The 18,392-nt window shown below is 29.7% G+C and overlaps 1 protein-coding gene across 2 annotated transcripts; it reads left to right on the top strand.

Moving 5' to 3' along the window:
- The first annotated feature begins 10,399 nt into the window (after positions 1-10,399).
- Positions 10,400-13,575, top strand: LOC114169206 (cysteine-rich receptor-like protein kinase 10). 2 transcript variants are annotated; one of them, XM_028054248.1, is made up of 7 exons: positions 10,400-11,319; positions 11,474-11,587; positions 11,664-11,866; positions 11,955-12,165; positions 12,455-12,692; positions 12,833-12,983; positions 13,065-13,575. In XM_028054248.1, exons 1-7 carry the CDS (start codon positions 10,545-10,547, stop codon positions 13,371-13,373), a joined length of 2,001 nt encoding a protein of 666 aa, XP_027910049.1. In that variant the 5' UTR covers positions 10,400-10,544; the 3' UTR covers positions 13,374-13,575. The 2 variants fall into 2 exon arrangements, with proteins under 2 accessions (XP_027910049.1, XP_027910050.1); XM_028054249.1 differs by having other exon boundaries at positions 11,697-11,866; positions 13,065-13,573.
- Positions 13,576-18,392: the final 4,817 nt, after the last annotated feature.

Raw genomic sequence — 18,392 nt, 5'->3', positions numbered from 1 at the left:
ATCCTGATCAAACAGTATATTATTTCCATCTTAAGTCAACATAGTTATCTCTCAAAGTCCTATCTATCTTCAATTATGTGGAAATTTCTCCGAAGGAACACCCTTTTCAATTTTTTTCAAACTGGTTTACTATTTTTAATATGATTTACTATTCCAAGTCAAAATTTGAATTTTAACCTTCACGTGTTAAGAATATGTCAAAAACAAAAGAAAAAAATCAACGTATAAATTCGGTTTCCTTACCAAATTCTGAAATGTTTTGAAAATTAAAATTAAAATAATAAAAATAAATAATACTTGACTTTTCCAATAATATAAGAATTTGGAACGTTCATGCAGAAGTTCAGACTAAAAGTAACTGATACACACATGCAAATTTTTTATTTATGCTGGTCAGCCGGCCCGCCCAGGGTGCGGCCTGTTGGTTTTTGCGGGCCAGCAGATTCATTATATTGGTCCGCCCTGCGTTTTTCTGACGGATCGGCCCACCAGACCAAGCTCATGTTGTCACGCCTATTTAGACGCACACTTAGATTTCCAACAATATATTTAAAAATTAAATTAGATATTTATCTTTTTTTTTTTATTATTTTGTTGTTCTTGTTCTTTTTCTATTATAAAACAAGGTTAGAGGACTGATTTTTACATAGAATGAATGAGATACTCAAAGTTTTATTTTATCTGAAAAGAACGAAAATGTTCATATAGTATTGAATGTGTAATAAATACAATGTACTATCTTAAAATTTGTAGCTTCATGTTTAACGCAACAGAAAACTTCTTTAGTCTCCAAAAAAAAAATCCCATATGACTACTTTTCCGTTCGGCGCCTTCTCCTTGCACCTCCAAGTCTTCTTCAGTACCCTCCAAATTTACCATTTTACCCCTAATTAATTTGTAGTTGCCGGTAAGTGAAAACGGGTGGAAGAGCAGTAAATATCATTTACTGCGGCAACGTATTTTGTCTGAGCTGCACCCCCAGCTTCTTTTTCCTCTCCGTTTCTTCTCAAGTCCTTTGTGCTTTCTGAGTGTGGTCCCTTTCATTTCTCAGTGGTTCCTTCATTTTAATTCTCTTTTCTGTGCTTCATTCTCTCCTTGAAGGTGGTCCCTGGTCCAAGGTTCGTGTTCAGTCACGGTGGTCCCTTCATTCTCTCATTGTATTTTTTTTTCCTTTTTATTCTGTGAAACGGATTTCGTGATCCGTTTCAAGAAAAAAGCGAAATGAATTTCAAAATCCGTTTGGTATTTTTTTATTTTTTTTCAGAAACGAAATTCATGATTCGTTTCAGAAAAGTATAAAACGAAATTCTTGAAATCCGTTTCAGAAGTTTCCATGTTTTTTTTATGAAACGGCTTTTGGGATCCATTTCATAATTTTCTGAAACGGATCACGAATTTCATTTCACAAATTTTAAACTTTTTTCCCGAAACGGAATTCGTAATCCGTTTCAGAAAAGTATGAAACGGATTCCAAAATCTGTTTCATAAATTTTCATGTTTTTTATCATTTAGTTTAATTTACTTTTATGATTACATTTATTTTTCAAAAAGTTATTTATAAATTAAATTATATATATAATTTTATTTTTAGATATATATTAAAAAATATGAAAACAATAAAATAAAACAAAAAATAATAAATAATAAAAAACCATTTAAAATTTAAAAAACATATACTTTAAATAAATTAAAAATAGTTATAATACATTGAATAATTTTTTAATTTACAGTTAAAGTATTTTTAATTTAATTTGTTTTATAATTTTTCTTTTATATAATTAATTAAGAAATAAATTAAATAAAAAAGTAAAATTTAAAATGAGTTCAACGTTCCACGTTCTACGTGTCACGTTTCACGTCTCACGTCGTTTCACGTCCCACGGTCCATGTCTCCCGTCGTTTCACGTTTCACGTCCCACGTCCTACGTCCCACATTTCACGTCCCACGTCTCACGTTTCACGTTCCACGTCTCACATCTCACGTCTCTTGTCTCACATCTCTCGTTTCACTTCTCACGTAGCTCGTCCCATTTCCCCCTTCTCACATCTCACATCTCATGTCTCTCGTGTCACGTCTTACGTCTCACGATCCACGTCGTCTCACGTTCCACATGTCATGTCTCACGTCCCACGTCTCACATCTCACGTCTTACTTCTCACGTCCCACGTCCCACGTCCCACGTCCCACGTCATCTCACGTCCCACATCACACGTCTCACGTCTCACGTCCCACGTCTCATGTTTCACGTCTCACATCTCAAGTCTCAAATTTTAAGTTTATATTTTTGGTTAGGTTAGGCTAAAAGTTGAGACCGACTAGTCCAAATTTAGTCGTATTTGATTGAATTGGCGTGATCCTATACAAAATTTGGCTGAATTCTGTCAAGTCGGTCTTGATCGAAATTTGGCCCAACTGGTCTTGGATTAAATTTGGAAGTATTTGGTTGAGTTCATCCCGACCCAAATTTGACTGCATTGGCCTGAGTCGACCTAGACAAAATTTGACCGTATTCGGCCGAGACAACCACGACCAAAACTTGGTTGTATTTAGCCTAGTTGGCTCCAGTCATAATTTGGTCGAATTCAATCGAGTTGGTCCCGATTAAGATTTGGCCGAGTCGGCCCTGACCCAAATTTGGTCGTATTTGGCTGAGATGGCCTAGGGTGAAATTTGGCCGTATTCAAATGAGTCAGTCACGGTCGAAATTTGGCCGTATTCAACTGAGTCGGCCACGATCGAAATTCGGCCGAATTCAGTCAAGTCGGCTCCGCTCAAAATTCGGTCGTGTTGGCCTCGACCAAAATTTGACCGAGTTGGTCCTGACCTAAATTTGGTCGTATTCGGTAGAGTCGATCGCGACCGAAATTTGGTCATATTTAGGCGAGTAGGTCCTGACCTAAATTTGGACAAATTCAGTCAAGTTGGTCATGACCAAAACTTGGTCTAGTCGGCACTAGCCCAAATTTAGCTGTATTCGGTCGAGTAAGTCCTGAACAAAATTTGACTATATTCAACTTAGTCGACTGTTATCGAAAATTGGCCATGTTCAGTTAAGTCGGTCTCGGGTGACGAATTTAGTGGAGTCAACCCTGACCGAAATTTGAGTGATCAGGACCTGACCCAAATGTGGCCATATTTGGCCAAGTCGGCTCTGGCCAAAATTTGGTCGTATTAGGCAAAATCGGTCCTGGCCGAAATTCAGTCGAATCCAGTCAAGTCTATCTCGACTGAAATTTTGTCGAGTCGACCTTAGCCCAAATTTGGTCACGTCGTCCCCGACCGAAATTCGTTCGAAAGTCATCCAAGTTCATCCCATACTGAAATTTGGCCTCGATAAAAAATCTGCCAAATTCTATGGTGTCAGCCCTATCGAAAATCTAATCCATATCCATTTTGGATCCAAATAATGGATGTAGATCCAAATTTGTGTCCATAGGGCTAACACTAAAGAATTTGACAGATTTGGCCGAATACTTCCAAATTTTGTCTAGGACCAACTGGGTCAAATCTCGATCGGGACCGACTTGACAGAATTAGGCCTAATTCGGCCAAATTTTGTACAGGGTCACGCCAACTCAATCAAATACGACTAAATTTGGGCTAGTCTGTCTCAACCTTTAGCCTAACCTAATAAAAAATATAAAGTGAAAATTTGGATTGGACATTTTGGGTTATCCATTTTGAAAATCTAGATTTCGAGAATGTCTATCCAATCCATAAAATATATAAAATGTAAATTAGATTGATATCCAGATCCAATAAAATACATTTTAAATGGATTGAATTTTTAATAGAATGGATATTAAATGGATTGGATCATAGAAAAAATGGATTAGATCATAAAAATTGGATTTTTTATCCACCCTTACTCATGAAATAGTTTAGGTCAACAAGATTCTTTGGGGGTGCAAAGGCCTACGCAAAAGCAGGTTTGGGTGCAGGGAAAAGCCCCTTTCCGTTCTCATCATTATGGTCGAAATATAACTTCTCTTTTTCTTTACAAAAACTCTCCCAATTATTTGTTTTTCTTACTCTCAAAGAGAATTTTCAAATTAAATAGAATATAAGGAAATAATTTTCATATTTATAGGGTAAAAAAGCCTTCGTTCATAAACAAATACATAAATACTCTATATTCTTCATAAACAGACATAATATTTACGAAAATATGTCAAATATATAACTTTTCTTGGGAAATATGTGATTGATTGTACTTATTGATAAATTTATTGTTTTTTTAAAATATTAAATTTATTATTATCAACCCATTGTAATAATGTGTACACAAAGAAAAGGTTCTTGTTTTAGTTGATGTTATGTTACAGTTATTAAAGATCTTCTGGAGTTTTAATTCATAAGTTGCATATTCTTTAAAGTTCTCTTTATTTTCATGCCGTGTTAGCAAAGCTTTGTTATGGTCATTGTGGTGATAATAAGTCAAAGATAATAATTTTACTTTTTTTGGACTTTGTTGTTTGCTGGATTTGATACATTGACATTTACCTTTTAAAATACTAATTATTTAATAATTATTTTTTTATACACTAATAACTTTAAAAAAATTAAAAAAAATATTTACTATTATTTTAATAAACGATTTTCTTTAAAAAAGGTATTAAATTTTGCTATGTGAAATGGTTGAAAGTTGAACATTGGTATTTCATTCGCCTTTTGATTTATCACGTAAGTATGCGTGATTATTTATTTTTAGTAAGTCACGTCTTTGTATAAAGATCTAAAAAATAATTTAAGAATTATAATAGTTTTAAAGATGATATTTGTTAATTTTATTTATAAATGTCAAATCTGATATTTTCAGCTTTGGAGTTCTTCTCCTTATTTATGAATGTAAAGTAGGTACCTGCAGAAGCAAAACTAAAATTATCTTTCCCTACTCATCAATTATGGTCAAAATAGAACTTTTCTTTTTGTTTACAAAAACTCCCTCAATTATTTGTTTCTCTTTCTCTCAAAGAGAATTCTCAATTAAATAGAATGAAATGAAATAATTTTCATATTTATAGGGTAAAAGAAATCATTCCTTCACAAAAAATTACATAAGTACTCTATAATCTTCATAAACAGGTATAACTACTAACGAAAAGATGTCTCTATTCATTAAAATATATAACTTTTCATTGGAAATATTTGATCGATTAATGGAGAAAATTTCATACTTCAGGACAATTTTTTTTTTTGTTTTTAAAATATTAAATTTAGTGTCAACTTATTGTAATTTTTTGTACATAAAGAAAATGTCATTGTTTTGGTGGGTGTTACAGTAATTAGAAATCTTGGGTTTTAATTAAGTTGCATATTCTTTGGAGTTCTTTTGTATTTTGATGGCGTGTTGGCAAAGTTTTGTTATGGTCATTGTGGTGTTAATAAGTCACAGATGATATTACTTTTACTTTTTGGACTTTGTTGTTGCTGGATTTGATACATTGACATTTATTTTTCTAAAATAATAATTATTTAATAAGTCTTTTTTGATATAATTGTAAATATGAAAAAGTAAAAATTTATTATTATTTTGATAAATGATTTTCTATAAAAGAAGCACTAAAATATATTTTCCTTTGTACGTGAAATGCTGGAAAGTTCAAAATTGATGTTTCATTCTCCTTTTCGTTTATGAAGTAGCTATGCGTAATTATTTATTTTTAGTAAATCAACCTTTTCTCTTTTCAACAGAATAATAATTTTAAAAAAACTCCTAAATATTACAATGATAGTAGTTTTTCTAAATTAAGATGAAATAAACATGATAGAAACATCTTTCGTATAGTAAAATGTTAGGCAGTGATTACCTACAAAACGTTACATTGTTTTTTATTTTTTATTTTTTGTTTTCAAGAAAGAAATTGTATGAAAATGAAATATATTATATTTTATTAATAAAAAACAAAACGAGAAATTCAATAGTAACGTAATTTAATAAAATATAAAGACGTGTTAATTATTATAGAAAGTTATAACAAAAATAAAATTAAAACAGAAACTAACTTTATGGAAGTTAGTTATCACCGACAATTCTCACATTATATGAGATTGAAAATTTAAAAAGAAAACTTTTTTCTTTTAAAAATCTTATTTGACAATTATTTATCGTGAATAATTATTTTTTATAAAATTATAAAATTTATAAACATTTTTTACAAAATTTATTGTAAAAAATATTTTATATAAATATTTTACAAAAAGAGTGGTACCAATTTTTTATAAATTTATAAATAATTTCAAACAAAATAGATAAAAAGTATGAATGGATTCGGAAAGTGAGAAAACTGCGGTAACGGAATATATGTTGTTAGATATATAATTTTTTTCTATGATAATATTTTTCAAATCAAAACCCTAAATTATGAAATATAGGTTTTTTTATTCTTCGCCTGTAATTGATTTCTTCAAATTGAAATCATAAACAAATGCTTACGTTCTTCCTCCGGTGCCTATCATCATTGATTTATTGATAGTGAAGATTAATGAATGACCCTATGTATGTGTGAGGGGTTTATTATGATTGTACTGTGTGGTTCAATTTCAATAGGAATTAATTAGAAGATTTCAATTGTTAAATCATTAAAAATTGTCACCTGAATGAAAATCATTAAAAATTGAAAGTCTTGGAATTGGAAAGACGTTTTCCTTACGCTAATGGATTCAATTGGAGAATTCAAAAGGACTTGTGTCATGGTTTTTGGAGAATTGAGTGTCACGGCATATAAAATAATCGAATGGTACAGTTCGCGTACCAATAGCAGTAATGGGATGCAATTACTATAATGGATGTTATTGATTATATTTTCAATATAAATTAATGTTCATTTTATTATACGGATGGTGTGTTTTTAATTTCTCTCTATTGTTAAATTAAAATTTAAAATTAATGAGAAAAAATGTTATATATGATTAGTAGCAATAATATATATATATATATATATATATATATATATATATATTAAATCAAAAATGATAAATTTTAAAATTTTAAAATTATTTGATATTAAATTATTAGTTTTTTTTATTTCAATTACTCATGTTATGGGTGTTAAATTATGTATAATTGATTTATGAGTTATTTGAAATTCATTATTATAAAACATTTTTGTATCATCATAAGGTTGATTAATTGTTTTGTTTTTATAATTAATGAACACGATTATACATAATTTTGTATGTGTCATTAGTTTTATTTATATACTCAAAGATAGTAAATGATTCTAGTGTATGCATATTTCAATTATCATTAATGTTATAAAATAATTAACATCATTATGTTTTTGTACTAATGTACCGTCCAAAGGAAAATATTAGTATGCATAGAATGATTATTTATATCTTAATCTGTATTTATGTTTAGTTTTTGTGACTCAACATTAATATTAGGCATGTGTTAATGGAAGTCTCTATTTCAATATCTTTACATTTGCTCGTTATGTATGTTCCAATCTTCAATGGGTTGAATTTCCCTCGCTAGGGTTTATGTGAATGAGCATAGCAAGCAACATTAAGTCTACTATTTCCAAAACTGATAATGCGAAAAAAATTATGAAATTTTTGGAAGAGCACTCCTAAACGGTTGACAAGTTCCTTGTTGTGACATTAATGAGTACCTTGACCACCATGAAGTTTGATGATTCATGTACTATGTACAAACATTTGATCGAGATGACAAACATCACAACAAGACTCAAGTCTTTGGGAATGACAGTGGATGAAAGTTTTCTCGTGCAGTTCATTTTGAACTTGTTACCGTTTGAGTATGATTCGTTCCATATGAACTAGAACACTATGAAAGACAAATGGAATGTGCGTGAATTGCACAATATGCTAATTCAAGAGGAGACTAGACTCAAGAACTTAGGAAGTCACTCCATTCATTGTGTGAGGAATCAAGGAGCTGGAAAGAAAGTTTTTAAGAAGGATGGAAAGGTAAAGGATTGTTAAAGATTGATGAATCATCCACCAAAATCTAGAAAAAAAAATTGTAAATGTCATTTCTACTAGAAATCAGGACATTTCTAGAATGATTGCATAAAGCATAGTGCTTGGTTCGATAAGAAAAGTGGGCAACACCTATGTATGTTTTAAATCAAACTTAACTGAAGTTCCTCATGGATACTTTTTATGTACCTAGTATCACTAGAGATTTAATTTCTTTGTCTAATGTTGATGTTTCTTTGTACTCTTTCTTAAAATTGTTTCAGTTTGTTTAAGCGTACTTGTATGATTGAATAGATACACTTTATGATGGTTTATACCAAATGAATTTAGATAATTTATATACCGAAACTTTTATGACCTTGGATCACAATGTTGGAACTAAATATAGTTTAGTGGATGAACGACCTTCTTACTTATGGCATAAGCATTTGGGACACATTTTCAAAGAAAGAATGCAAAGATTAATAAACGCAAACCAATAAAACACACAAAGAAAGGAGCCACAAGAAACACTCAACTTCTTGATGTTGACAAAAAGAAGAAGATGAACATCTTCCTCCAATAAGGAGTTTTGATGATGATGATGACTTATGAAGAAGTATGGAAGACTTGATGATGATGCATGGAACAATGTTGAAGACTTAAAAGAATGCTTCGATTCAAGAGATACATTGAAGACTTATGGGTTTAGTTATTTAGGTTTTGTAATATGTGTATGTTATTTGAAATAGTTAAATTAGTATGTCAAGAGTCAAAAGGCAAAACCCATGTAGTAGAGCACTAAGAGAATTTTATTTATTTGCAAAACTCACTGGAATAATCGATTATTCTTAGTGATAATCGATTATCTCAATTAAAACTGATTTTTGAGAAAAGCCTCTGGAATAATCGATTATCACTGCTGATAATCGATTATCACTTGCTGATAATAGATTATCCTGACTGATAATAGATTATCACAACAAGAAAAATATTTTCATAAAAGTTTTTGTGGTAATCGATTATCACTTATGATAATCGATTATCTATGGCAGTTGCGACTTAACTTTTCATATTCTTAACCTAATTTCTAAATAGGCTTCTATAAATAGAGTGGTGGACTTTCATTATTAAAATACAGAAGTTAGAGAAGTCTGAGTACTTGAGAACTCTCTGTGGGAAGACTTTGAAAAACCTAGTGTGGGTAGAGCGATAACTTTCATCAAGTGGGATCTTGAGTGATTGAGTGTTGCTGCTGTTGCTAGGAGAAGCCGATCATCCTTTGTGGGATTCAAAAGAGGTGTTCATTCCTTGTGTGATTCAAGGAAGGTGTTTTCATCCCTTGTGGATTTCAAGGGAGGTGTCTTCATCTCTTGTGTGATTCAAGAGAGGTGTTTTCTAAACCCTAATCTTTCTTATCATTGATTGTAAGTTTGGTTTATTTTAGTGATTTAGTTAATCTCGTTTTTGAAAGATTAACAACTGGACGTAGGGTCTTTTGATCCGAGCCAGTATAAATACTTTGTGCAATTTTCTCTTCTCTACTCTCTTTATTTTATTGTGTTTATTAGAAAATAAAGGAAAAATTTTAATTGATCTTTGATATTAGAAGGGAAAATATTAAAAGCACAATTTTTATTAAGAACCCAATTCACCCCCTCTTGATTTTTGTCCAAACGCTAAAACATTCCGCTGCACGATACCAACACTTGAAATTGTATACACCGATATATGTGATTCGTTTGATGTAAATTCCTTCAATAAAGTTAAGTTCATCACCTTTATTGATTATTTTTCGTGTTATAAAGATGTTTATTTACAACATGAAAAATCTCAAACAGTGAATATCTTAAAAATTTATATAAATAAAGTACAATACAATTAGACAAAAAGGTGAAATGTCAAGTGATAAAGGTTGTGATATATGAGATATAATAAAAGTGGACAACAGTCCATTTGCTATGGTTACACTATTTATTTTTATTATTATAATTTTAATTTTTTTAATGACTAAAATATACATTTAATTATAAATACACTCAAATCCTTAGTTTAAATTAATATTTTAATTTTTAAGTATAAGTAATTTAATATTTTTTAACAAAATATGAATATTTACTAAATTTAACAATTAATTAAAATTATTCAAAAATAATTTCAAATATTAATGCTGTAAAACATTATTTATTTTTATTATTTTTATTATTTTTATTATTTTAATTTTAATTTCAAAACATTTCATAATTTTCGGTTTTTTCAAAATTTAAAAATTTAAAAAAATAATCCAGAATTTGGTAAGGAAACCCAATTCTGACGTTGATTTTATAGTTTTGACATATTCTTACAACGTGAAGGTCAAAATTCAAATTTTGACCAAGAAAAGTAAACCATATTACAAATAGTTAACCGTTTGAAAAACATTTAAAACGGTGTTCCTTCAGAGAAAATTTTCACATAATTGAAGATAGGACTTACAGAGGTATATGTTGACTTACGATGGAAATAGTACACTATTTGATCAGAATATACAAGTATAACCAAATTCATTACTTGGTATAATGTTTTGATGTTTGGTATAATCATTTTCGGAGCAAGTAAATAAGGTAACTGCATAGTTATGTTGGGAAAAAAACTACACCTGAGATCAATATGCTATGGTTTCTTCTTATTGCTGAGTTTCAGACCACAAGTTACGAAGGCACAAACACCCATTTTTGTGGGAAGTAACTGCCAAAACACAACCCAGCAACCTCTCAACAGTGTATACCAAACAAATCTTGAGGAAATGCTGAGATGGGCATCTTCAGACGCAGCCACAAGCAAAGGTTATAACTACAAAAGCATAGGAAACAAGAGTCCTGTGTATGGCCTCTATGATTGTCGTGGTGATGTTGTTGGATACTTTTGTCAGTTCTGTGTCTCTACTGCTGCCAAAGAAGCCCCTCAGCGCTGCCCCAACAGGGTCTCTGCTATGGTTTGGTATGACTTTTGCGTTCTAAGATACTCCAATGAGAGCTTTTATGGGACTGTTTTAACAAACATATCATGGCATGCTCTTGGAGAGAAAAATATATCAAACATTGAAGATATTCAGGAAGGTGATGATTTTGTGAGAGGTTTGATCAGAAAAGCAACAAAGGAAACTAACCAGTTGTTTTATATGGATGTCTTTAATTTGAGTTCCACTGAGAGAAGATATGGCTTGGTGCAATGTTCTAGAGATCTCACAAATGAAGGGTGCAGACAGTGTTTGGAGACTATATTAGCCAAAATTGCCAAATGTTGTGAACAGAAATTAGGATGGGTGATTTGGACTGGAAGTTGTGCAATAAAGTATGATGATCATATGTTCTACCAAACATCTTCAGTTGCTGAGCCTAATCCGAAATTAGGTGATTCATTGATCTTACAGTAACACGTTTTTCATTTGTTGTATTGTAAATTGGGATAGTAGTGACTTTCTGTGACACAGGTAAGACATGTTTGTTTATTTATTGACGTTGATTTATATGGAAAATTAGTTATTCTTCTTTAATACTGTTACAGCTAAACATGGAGGCAATAACAGGTCAAAAATCTTGATTATTAGCTTCAGTGTGACGGGGTCGATAACTGTACTATGTTTGAGTGTATATTGGTGGTGGTGTAGAACTAGAAAAGGTAATTTCCTTGAACAATACATGACTATTTTTTTTATGGCTTATTTGTCATCCCATACTCAAATATGGTTATTTAGTTCATACAAGAACACGAAAATTTGACTATGTAGATGGGCTGATACCTCGTGCCATTCGTCTATCATCATATCACAATATTCAAACTGAGGACACACTGAATCCAGACCTTCCTACTATCCCATTAATCACAATTCTACAAAGTACTGCTAACTTCTCTGAAGTATCAAAACTGGGCGAAGGTGGATTTGGCCCAGTGTACAAGGTTAAAGTGATTTGGAATTTTGGATTTGCATTCTTTATTTTTAGCATCTTTCAAAATGCTTTTATTGATTGATCACTATGTGTGTCAGGGAGTTCTGCCTGATGGAAGACAAATTGCAGTTAAAAGGTTGTCACAATTTTCTGGTCAAGGCTCAGAGGAGTTCGATAATGAAGTAATGCTTATAGCTAAGCTGCAACATCGCAACCTTGTGAGACTTCTTGCATGTTGCTTGGAGGAAAATGAAAAGATACTGGTTTATGAATATTTGCCTAATAAAAGCCTCGACTTTCACCTCTTTGGTATGTTCTTACACAGCTTCGACGCTTCAATTAAAAGTACAAATGCTTGCTCTGCAATTGTTTCTTTACATTTTGTCTATGGTGCTTTAAAGTACTTTATGTATATGGGGTACTCTTGATTTTAAGAATAGGAACAGCAAGACAGGATAATAATACCCATAGAAGCGTTGTCTTCTCCTTTCATAACCTGAAACTAAATTCAAGTTATATCATGCAATGAATAATCATGTCATAGATCTTCAAATGCTGTCTTGTTGCTCAATTTCTTCTCTGTTTTTGTTGTTGTCAGATGATGAGAGAAAAAAGCATTTTGATTGGAAATTAAGATTAAGCATTATAAATGGAATAGCAAGAGGTGTTTTATACCTTCATGAGGACTCTCGACTGAAAGTAATTCACAGAGATCTCAAAGCTAGCAATGTTCTATTAGACCCTGAAATGAATCCCAAAATATCAGATTTTGGATTGGCAAGAGCATTTGAAAAAGGACAGAACCAGGCAAATACAAAACGAGTAATAGGCACTTAGTGAGTTTTACTCATACTAAACATTCTTAAACAATAAGGTTTATGGAGGAATTATTAAGCATGTAATTTAGAAAAAAGAAATTCTTTGTTTTCATACACCTCAACATGAAAAATAATAAAGCTCTATTTATTTGCATTAGTGGATACATGGCTCCCGAGTATGCTATGGAAGGATTGTTTTCAGTGAAATCTGATGTTTTCAGTTTCGGAGTTCTCGTCCTAGAAATCATTTGTGGGAGAAAGAATAGTGGATTCTATCTGTCAGAGCATGGTCAGACTCTTCTGTTGTATGTAAGTCTCCTCAGTTATATATGGCCAAGAAACTGTTCAAGAATTCTAGTTAATGCTTCACAATATTAACAATACTTGCAGGCTTGGAGAATATGGTGTGAAGGAAAATGTTTGGAAATGATGGATCCAACGATGGAAAATTCCTTCGTAGGGAGTGAAGTTGAGAGATGCATACAGATTGGTTTGTTGTGTGTTCAAGAAGATGCAAAAGATAGATCAAGCATGTCTGATGTTGTTGTGATGTTGGCAAGTGAGGGAATGATCCTTCCAAAACCCAAGCACCCTCCCCTTTCGATTGGAAGAATTACCTTAGTGGAACTCTCTACATCAAACAGTTCCAAGAATCTTTCCATTAATGATGTAACAACCTCTGTTACTATACCGAGATAATGAACATTTCTGTATTTTATTTGATTTATTCTCCTCATGGGATATCGCGTGTCAACTCACAAGTCGTCAGCACCAACACCACCACCACACCTACACCAGTCATAACCTGCCAAACTTTTGCTGGCCAGCATGCACACCTACACCCTATGTCACAGTTCCATCATCAATAGTGTACTCTTTTAAGGTGCAAGCTGATGTGCACTTCATAAATAGTAATCTTGGAATAAAAGAAAATATCCACATATGTTCAAGTAAGAAGTGGAAACCAAAATATCTGTCAGTAATGAACATAGCTCATTATTTGTTCCTAAAAACAGAGAAGGAAAAAATTGTGATGAGAACAAAAGAGCCTTAAACTCACAGGTTATGCCATGATAACGTATTTACAATACCAACAGGGCAAGTTAACTCAAATAGAAAGCTCTTAATAAAGAGTGGCATATCCCTCAATATTCAGGCACGAAAAGTTCACTTCATACATTTTGTAATAAGCATCACCATATCCCGTTCTTCTTTGCAAATTCATGGCCATTGTGCTCCAATGGTTCTCCCAAGCATTTTCACAAACAGGCGATAGCCACCGCAAACTCATACTTGTTTGGGCTATAAGAAGAAAAAGGAGATTATGAATGTGTGAAGTGATACCAACTCCTATTTCCTATGGGCATGCACAAACTTTTAGAATCCTTTCCGACGAAAAGTGATTCGAATATCAATTGAAAAAATAAAGATATATTTTTTATTGACAATGTACTTTTCAAAATCTACTTTTCATCTTCCAAAAAAATAAAGATATTAAGAAGAATTAAAACAATTTTCCAATTTTTCCAACACTACTTTCAAGGTATATTTTTTCAACCTCTCAAAGAACTTTTCACATTCTTCCAACCCTACTTCCAAGATATATTTTTACAACTTCTCAAAGATGAATGTCTTCGTCATTAAATAACATTAAATATTAGAAACCAACAACTTTTTGTGTTTCTCATTGCAATGTTATATATGAATTTATTGTATTAAAATTTTAAATGGAAAATATTTTAAAAATCTATCTACCTTTTGAAGAAAGCTTTATACAGGTTTCAAAAATCTTCTTAAATTTTAATGTAACTTATTGAATAAACTTTATCAATCAACACTTATGCCATATAAATGTCAAAAAATATAAACAATAAATGGAAACCTTTTCGTTTTCCAAGAATTTTGCATTTTGAATTATGACTCTATTTATTATGAACAACAACAATCATGATTTGTGGGACTCAATGAATCATGAAGTATCAATCAAACATATAATTAAAGTTTAAGACATTCACAAAAAATATTATTTATCAATTTTAAGTATATAAAAAATATAAAATTTTTATATCATCATGTTGTTTTTTTGGAGATGTTATCTGCTTTTTTATTTATCGTTAACGATTAATACAAAATGCAAAATCTTCTTCTAATAATGTGCTTGAAAATCGATTGATCTAATATTACTTATTACGGTTGTATTCTTAACTTTATATCAATTATAGTTTTAAAATATTGCATTGAAAACCAAAATTTTCTTCTATTAATGTGTTTGAAAATTGATTAATCTAATATTACTGATTATGGTTGTATTCTTAACTTTATATCAATTTATGATTAAATTTAAATATTAATTTAAGAACAAATTTATATTTATGTAGAATTAATGTAATATGATCATTATATATTTTTATATAATATTAAATTACATTGAATTTACATTGGGAATTATTTTTTTTTCATTTAATATCCTTCGAAACCGAACTTTTCTTATAGTTGATTTTTTTAAACATCAAGCAGCAGATAATATTAGGTAATATATTCCTTTCGTGTGTTTTTAGAATAAAATTCAAAATTAATTCATTGAAAATAAAATCGTTCTTTGATTTTAAGTTGTGAAAAATTAATCATAATACATATAATAATATTAATAAATTTTGGATTCGAATTTGAAAACGTAACAGACAGTAAAAGAAAAAGGATGTGATAACAAAATTTAAATTTAACATTTAAAATAAAAAATATATACAAAAAGTTAATTTTTGTAATAAATACTTTAATATTATTGATAAAAATATATAAATTCAAATATTCAAAAAAATTGATGATCCATAGTGATATAATAATATGTAATAATGTAAATATAAAATATAATAATATTAATATAATTAAAATATAAGGTAAAAAATAAAAATTATAAATTTTTTAAACTTTTAAAGATATGGAAATAATTAACTATTTCAATTTCAATATTATTGCAAGATTAAGATTAGAAAATTGGAATTCGAAATATATACAGTAACATTTTCTTTAAAAGCGATTATCAAACTGAAGCTTTCGAATGAAAGTGGGTACTCTTTGACTAATTAAACCAAAAATATATTAATAAAATTTGAATTTTGACATCCAAAAAAAAAAATTGTGAAATAGTGTAAGTTTTTTAATAGATTCTTATAATGTCTCTAAACAACTTTTAAATGTTTTTAACTTATAAGAAATGTTCGTATTTAATATATTATCAAAATCTAAAAAATGATAAATTGAAAAAATTTAATGGAAATACATTAATATTCACATCTAAAAATAATAAAAGTTAAAAATATGATATAGAAAATAAACAAGTAATATAATATTTAGGAACAAAAGCTTCGTGGTTCTTAATAATATAATAATATATTAGTCTTAATATGATAATAACAATAGTAAAAATAATTAAAATATGGTGTAAAATAATAAATAAATAATTGTAAAATTTAAATATGAATTTTAAAATATTTTTAAATAATTTTTACATATTTTTGACGTTTTACACAAACTTAAATAATAATTTAAAAAATAATTTTTATAACATATACATTGGTATATCATTACAAGTTAAAATTATACATTCTTAAAATTTTTAAAGATATAAAAATCACTAATGATCTCGATTTCAATATTTTTTTTTTTCTAAATTAAGATATATATTGTCAAATTTGAAATTCAAAATATATAGTCATAAAGTTTGTACTATCTGAAGAGAGTGGGTACCAAACTGACATATCTGAAGAGAGTGAGTACTATCTGACTAATTAAACATTACATTTATATGCATCACGATCTATCATTTGTAGCTTTATATCGTTTACTCTTCACATTTTGTGTATCCTTTAACGTTTGTATCTTTATTAACTCTTTATATCGTCTATCATTTTTATTATTAGAGAATTAACTATTATATTTTTCTACATTTTTTACTCAATATTTCATTTAAAATTTAATTTAATTTCTTAATTTTAATTAACTAAATCTTAATATATTATTTAAAATATTAAAAATATATAAAAATAATTTAAATACATTTTTATCATAAAATCGATTAAAATATTATTATTGAATTTTATAAAATAAAATTTATATTAAATTTAATTATACTTTAATAATTTTAACAACTTTTGAAATATACTATAATTTTAATAAATATAGAAGAAAATAAATATACTATCATTTTTAATTTTAAAATTCGATATCCGTGCGTTGCACGGGTAAGAATACTAGTAAGAAGAAAAAGGAGATTATGAATGTGTGAAGTGATACCAACTCCTATTTCCTATGGGCATGCACAAACTTTTAGAATCCTTTCCGACGAAAAGTGATTCGAATATCAATTGAAAAGTGAGCCAAAAAATTGAAGAAAGCAACTACCATCGAGAGAACCAAATTGTAGAAAAACGAAGGAATTTGAAAGGCGGTGATATATTCTTATTTGTAGAAGTTCTATATGTCTAAATAAATAACTACATGAGTAAATATCAATCATCGATAACAATGATCCGTGTGATACTTACATTTATATTTCTGATAAAATACAGCTCGAATGTTACTTTTGAGGAGAGACAAATCCTTTTCGTAATTATACATTACCTTGGTAAAGTAATAGAGATTGTTACATTAGTATTAAGAAGATTCTTGGATCTTTTTGATTTTGGTTCATCCTCTGAGAACTTTCTTCCAACAGAAAATACTGGGTGCTTGGGTTTTGGAAGGTTTAATTTGTCATTCCCTAGCATTACAACAACATCTGACATGGTTGGTCTGTATGTTGCATTTTCTTGAACACACAACAATGCATAGAAACAATCATCTCCAATGGCCAATCTATTTCCATAGAAAACATACACTTCAATGATTAGATCACAATATTTAAGATTTTAAGAATCTACTGAGAAAACAAAAGATAATATGCTGCTCCATTTACTTTATGATCAAGATACAGATGGCGTAAATAAACAAAACAACTTGTAAGTACATTATTTAGAAGTTGGCCATTACTCTCTTTTCAGATATCCATGTCATATATCAATTATGTAGTTTTAAAATCTATATATTGTTTTACAATCCAAGAACTAATTTCTGAATAGCAAAATCTGATGATTTTGCATTATGTATGTGAATAAAATGTGAAGAATGCAAACCAGAAACTTGGCAGTAATTCGCATGTAACAATTTCTTACCTAACTTCTATTATCAGAATATATATAGTGTTCTGTAATTCATGAAAGCATTTTAAATACATATGACATTAAAACAAAGACAGAGATACCTGGAATGCTAAGTTCATAATGCTTAGAGTTTCTTTTTCGAGAAGATTAAATCCAAATGACTTTCAAAATAAATTAATGGAAAACAAATCATATGATGTAAGTATGAACAAAGAAGGCGAAAACAGAGTGGGTGAGAAAGCAACTTTACCTAACAACTGAATGATAAATCGTGACCACTACCAAATACAGAATACAAAATTGGCGCCAGAGCTTTCACACTTTCTCCTCTTCACCATTTTGTCATCCAACTTCAAAAGAGGATATCCATAATAAGACATTAATAGGCTAAAAGTTGATGCGTGAAGAAAGTGTTTGGACTAAATGAGATTGTATTTGGAATGCTTCAAAGACAATATGGAGAATTGGAACCTGAGAACAATGTAGGCACATGAGAATTGGTGTATTGGTAGTTTCCAAC

The sequence above is a fragment of the Vigna unguiculata genome, chromosome 11 (assembly GCF_004118075.2).
Source record: "Vigna unguiculata cultivar IT97K-499-35 chromosome 11, ASM411807v1, whole genome shotgun sequence".
NCBI lineage: Eukaryota > Viridiplantae > Streptophyta > Magnoliopsida > Fabales > Fabaceae > Vigna > Vigna unguiculata.
Note: the sequence above shows the minus strand (reverse complement) of the source record. Positions and strands in the feature narration are given on the sequence as shown.

Bases quoted from the DNA above. Each gene is read 5' to 3' on its own strand.
- LOC114169206 (XM_028054248.1), top strand. From the start codon at position 10,545: ATGTTGGGAAAAAAACTACACCTGAGATCAATATGCTATGGTTTCTTC. The intron at 11,320-11,473 runs GTGATTCATTGA...ATACTGTTACAG, and splicing joins TGAGCCTAATCCGAAATTAG to CTAAACATGGAGGCAATAAC. The intron at 11,588-11,663 runs GTAATTTCCTTG...ATGGTTATTTAG, and splicing joins GTGGTGTAGAACTAGAAAAG to TTCATACAAGAACACGAAAA.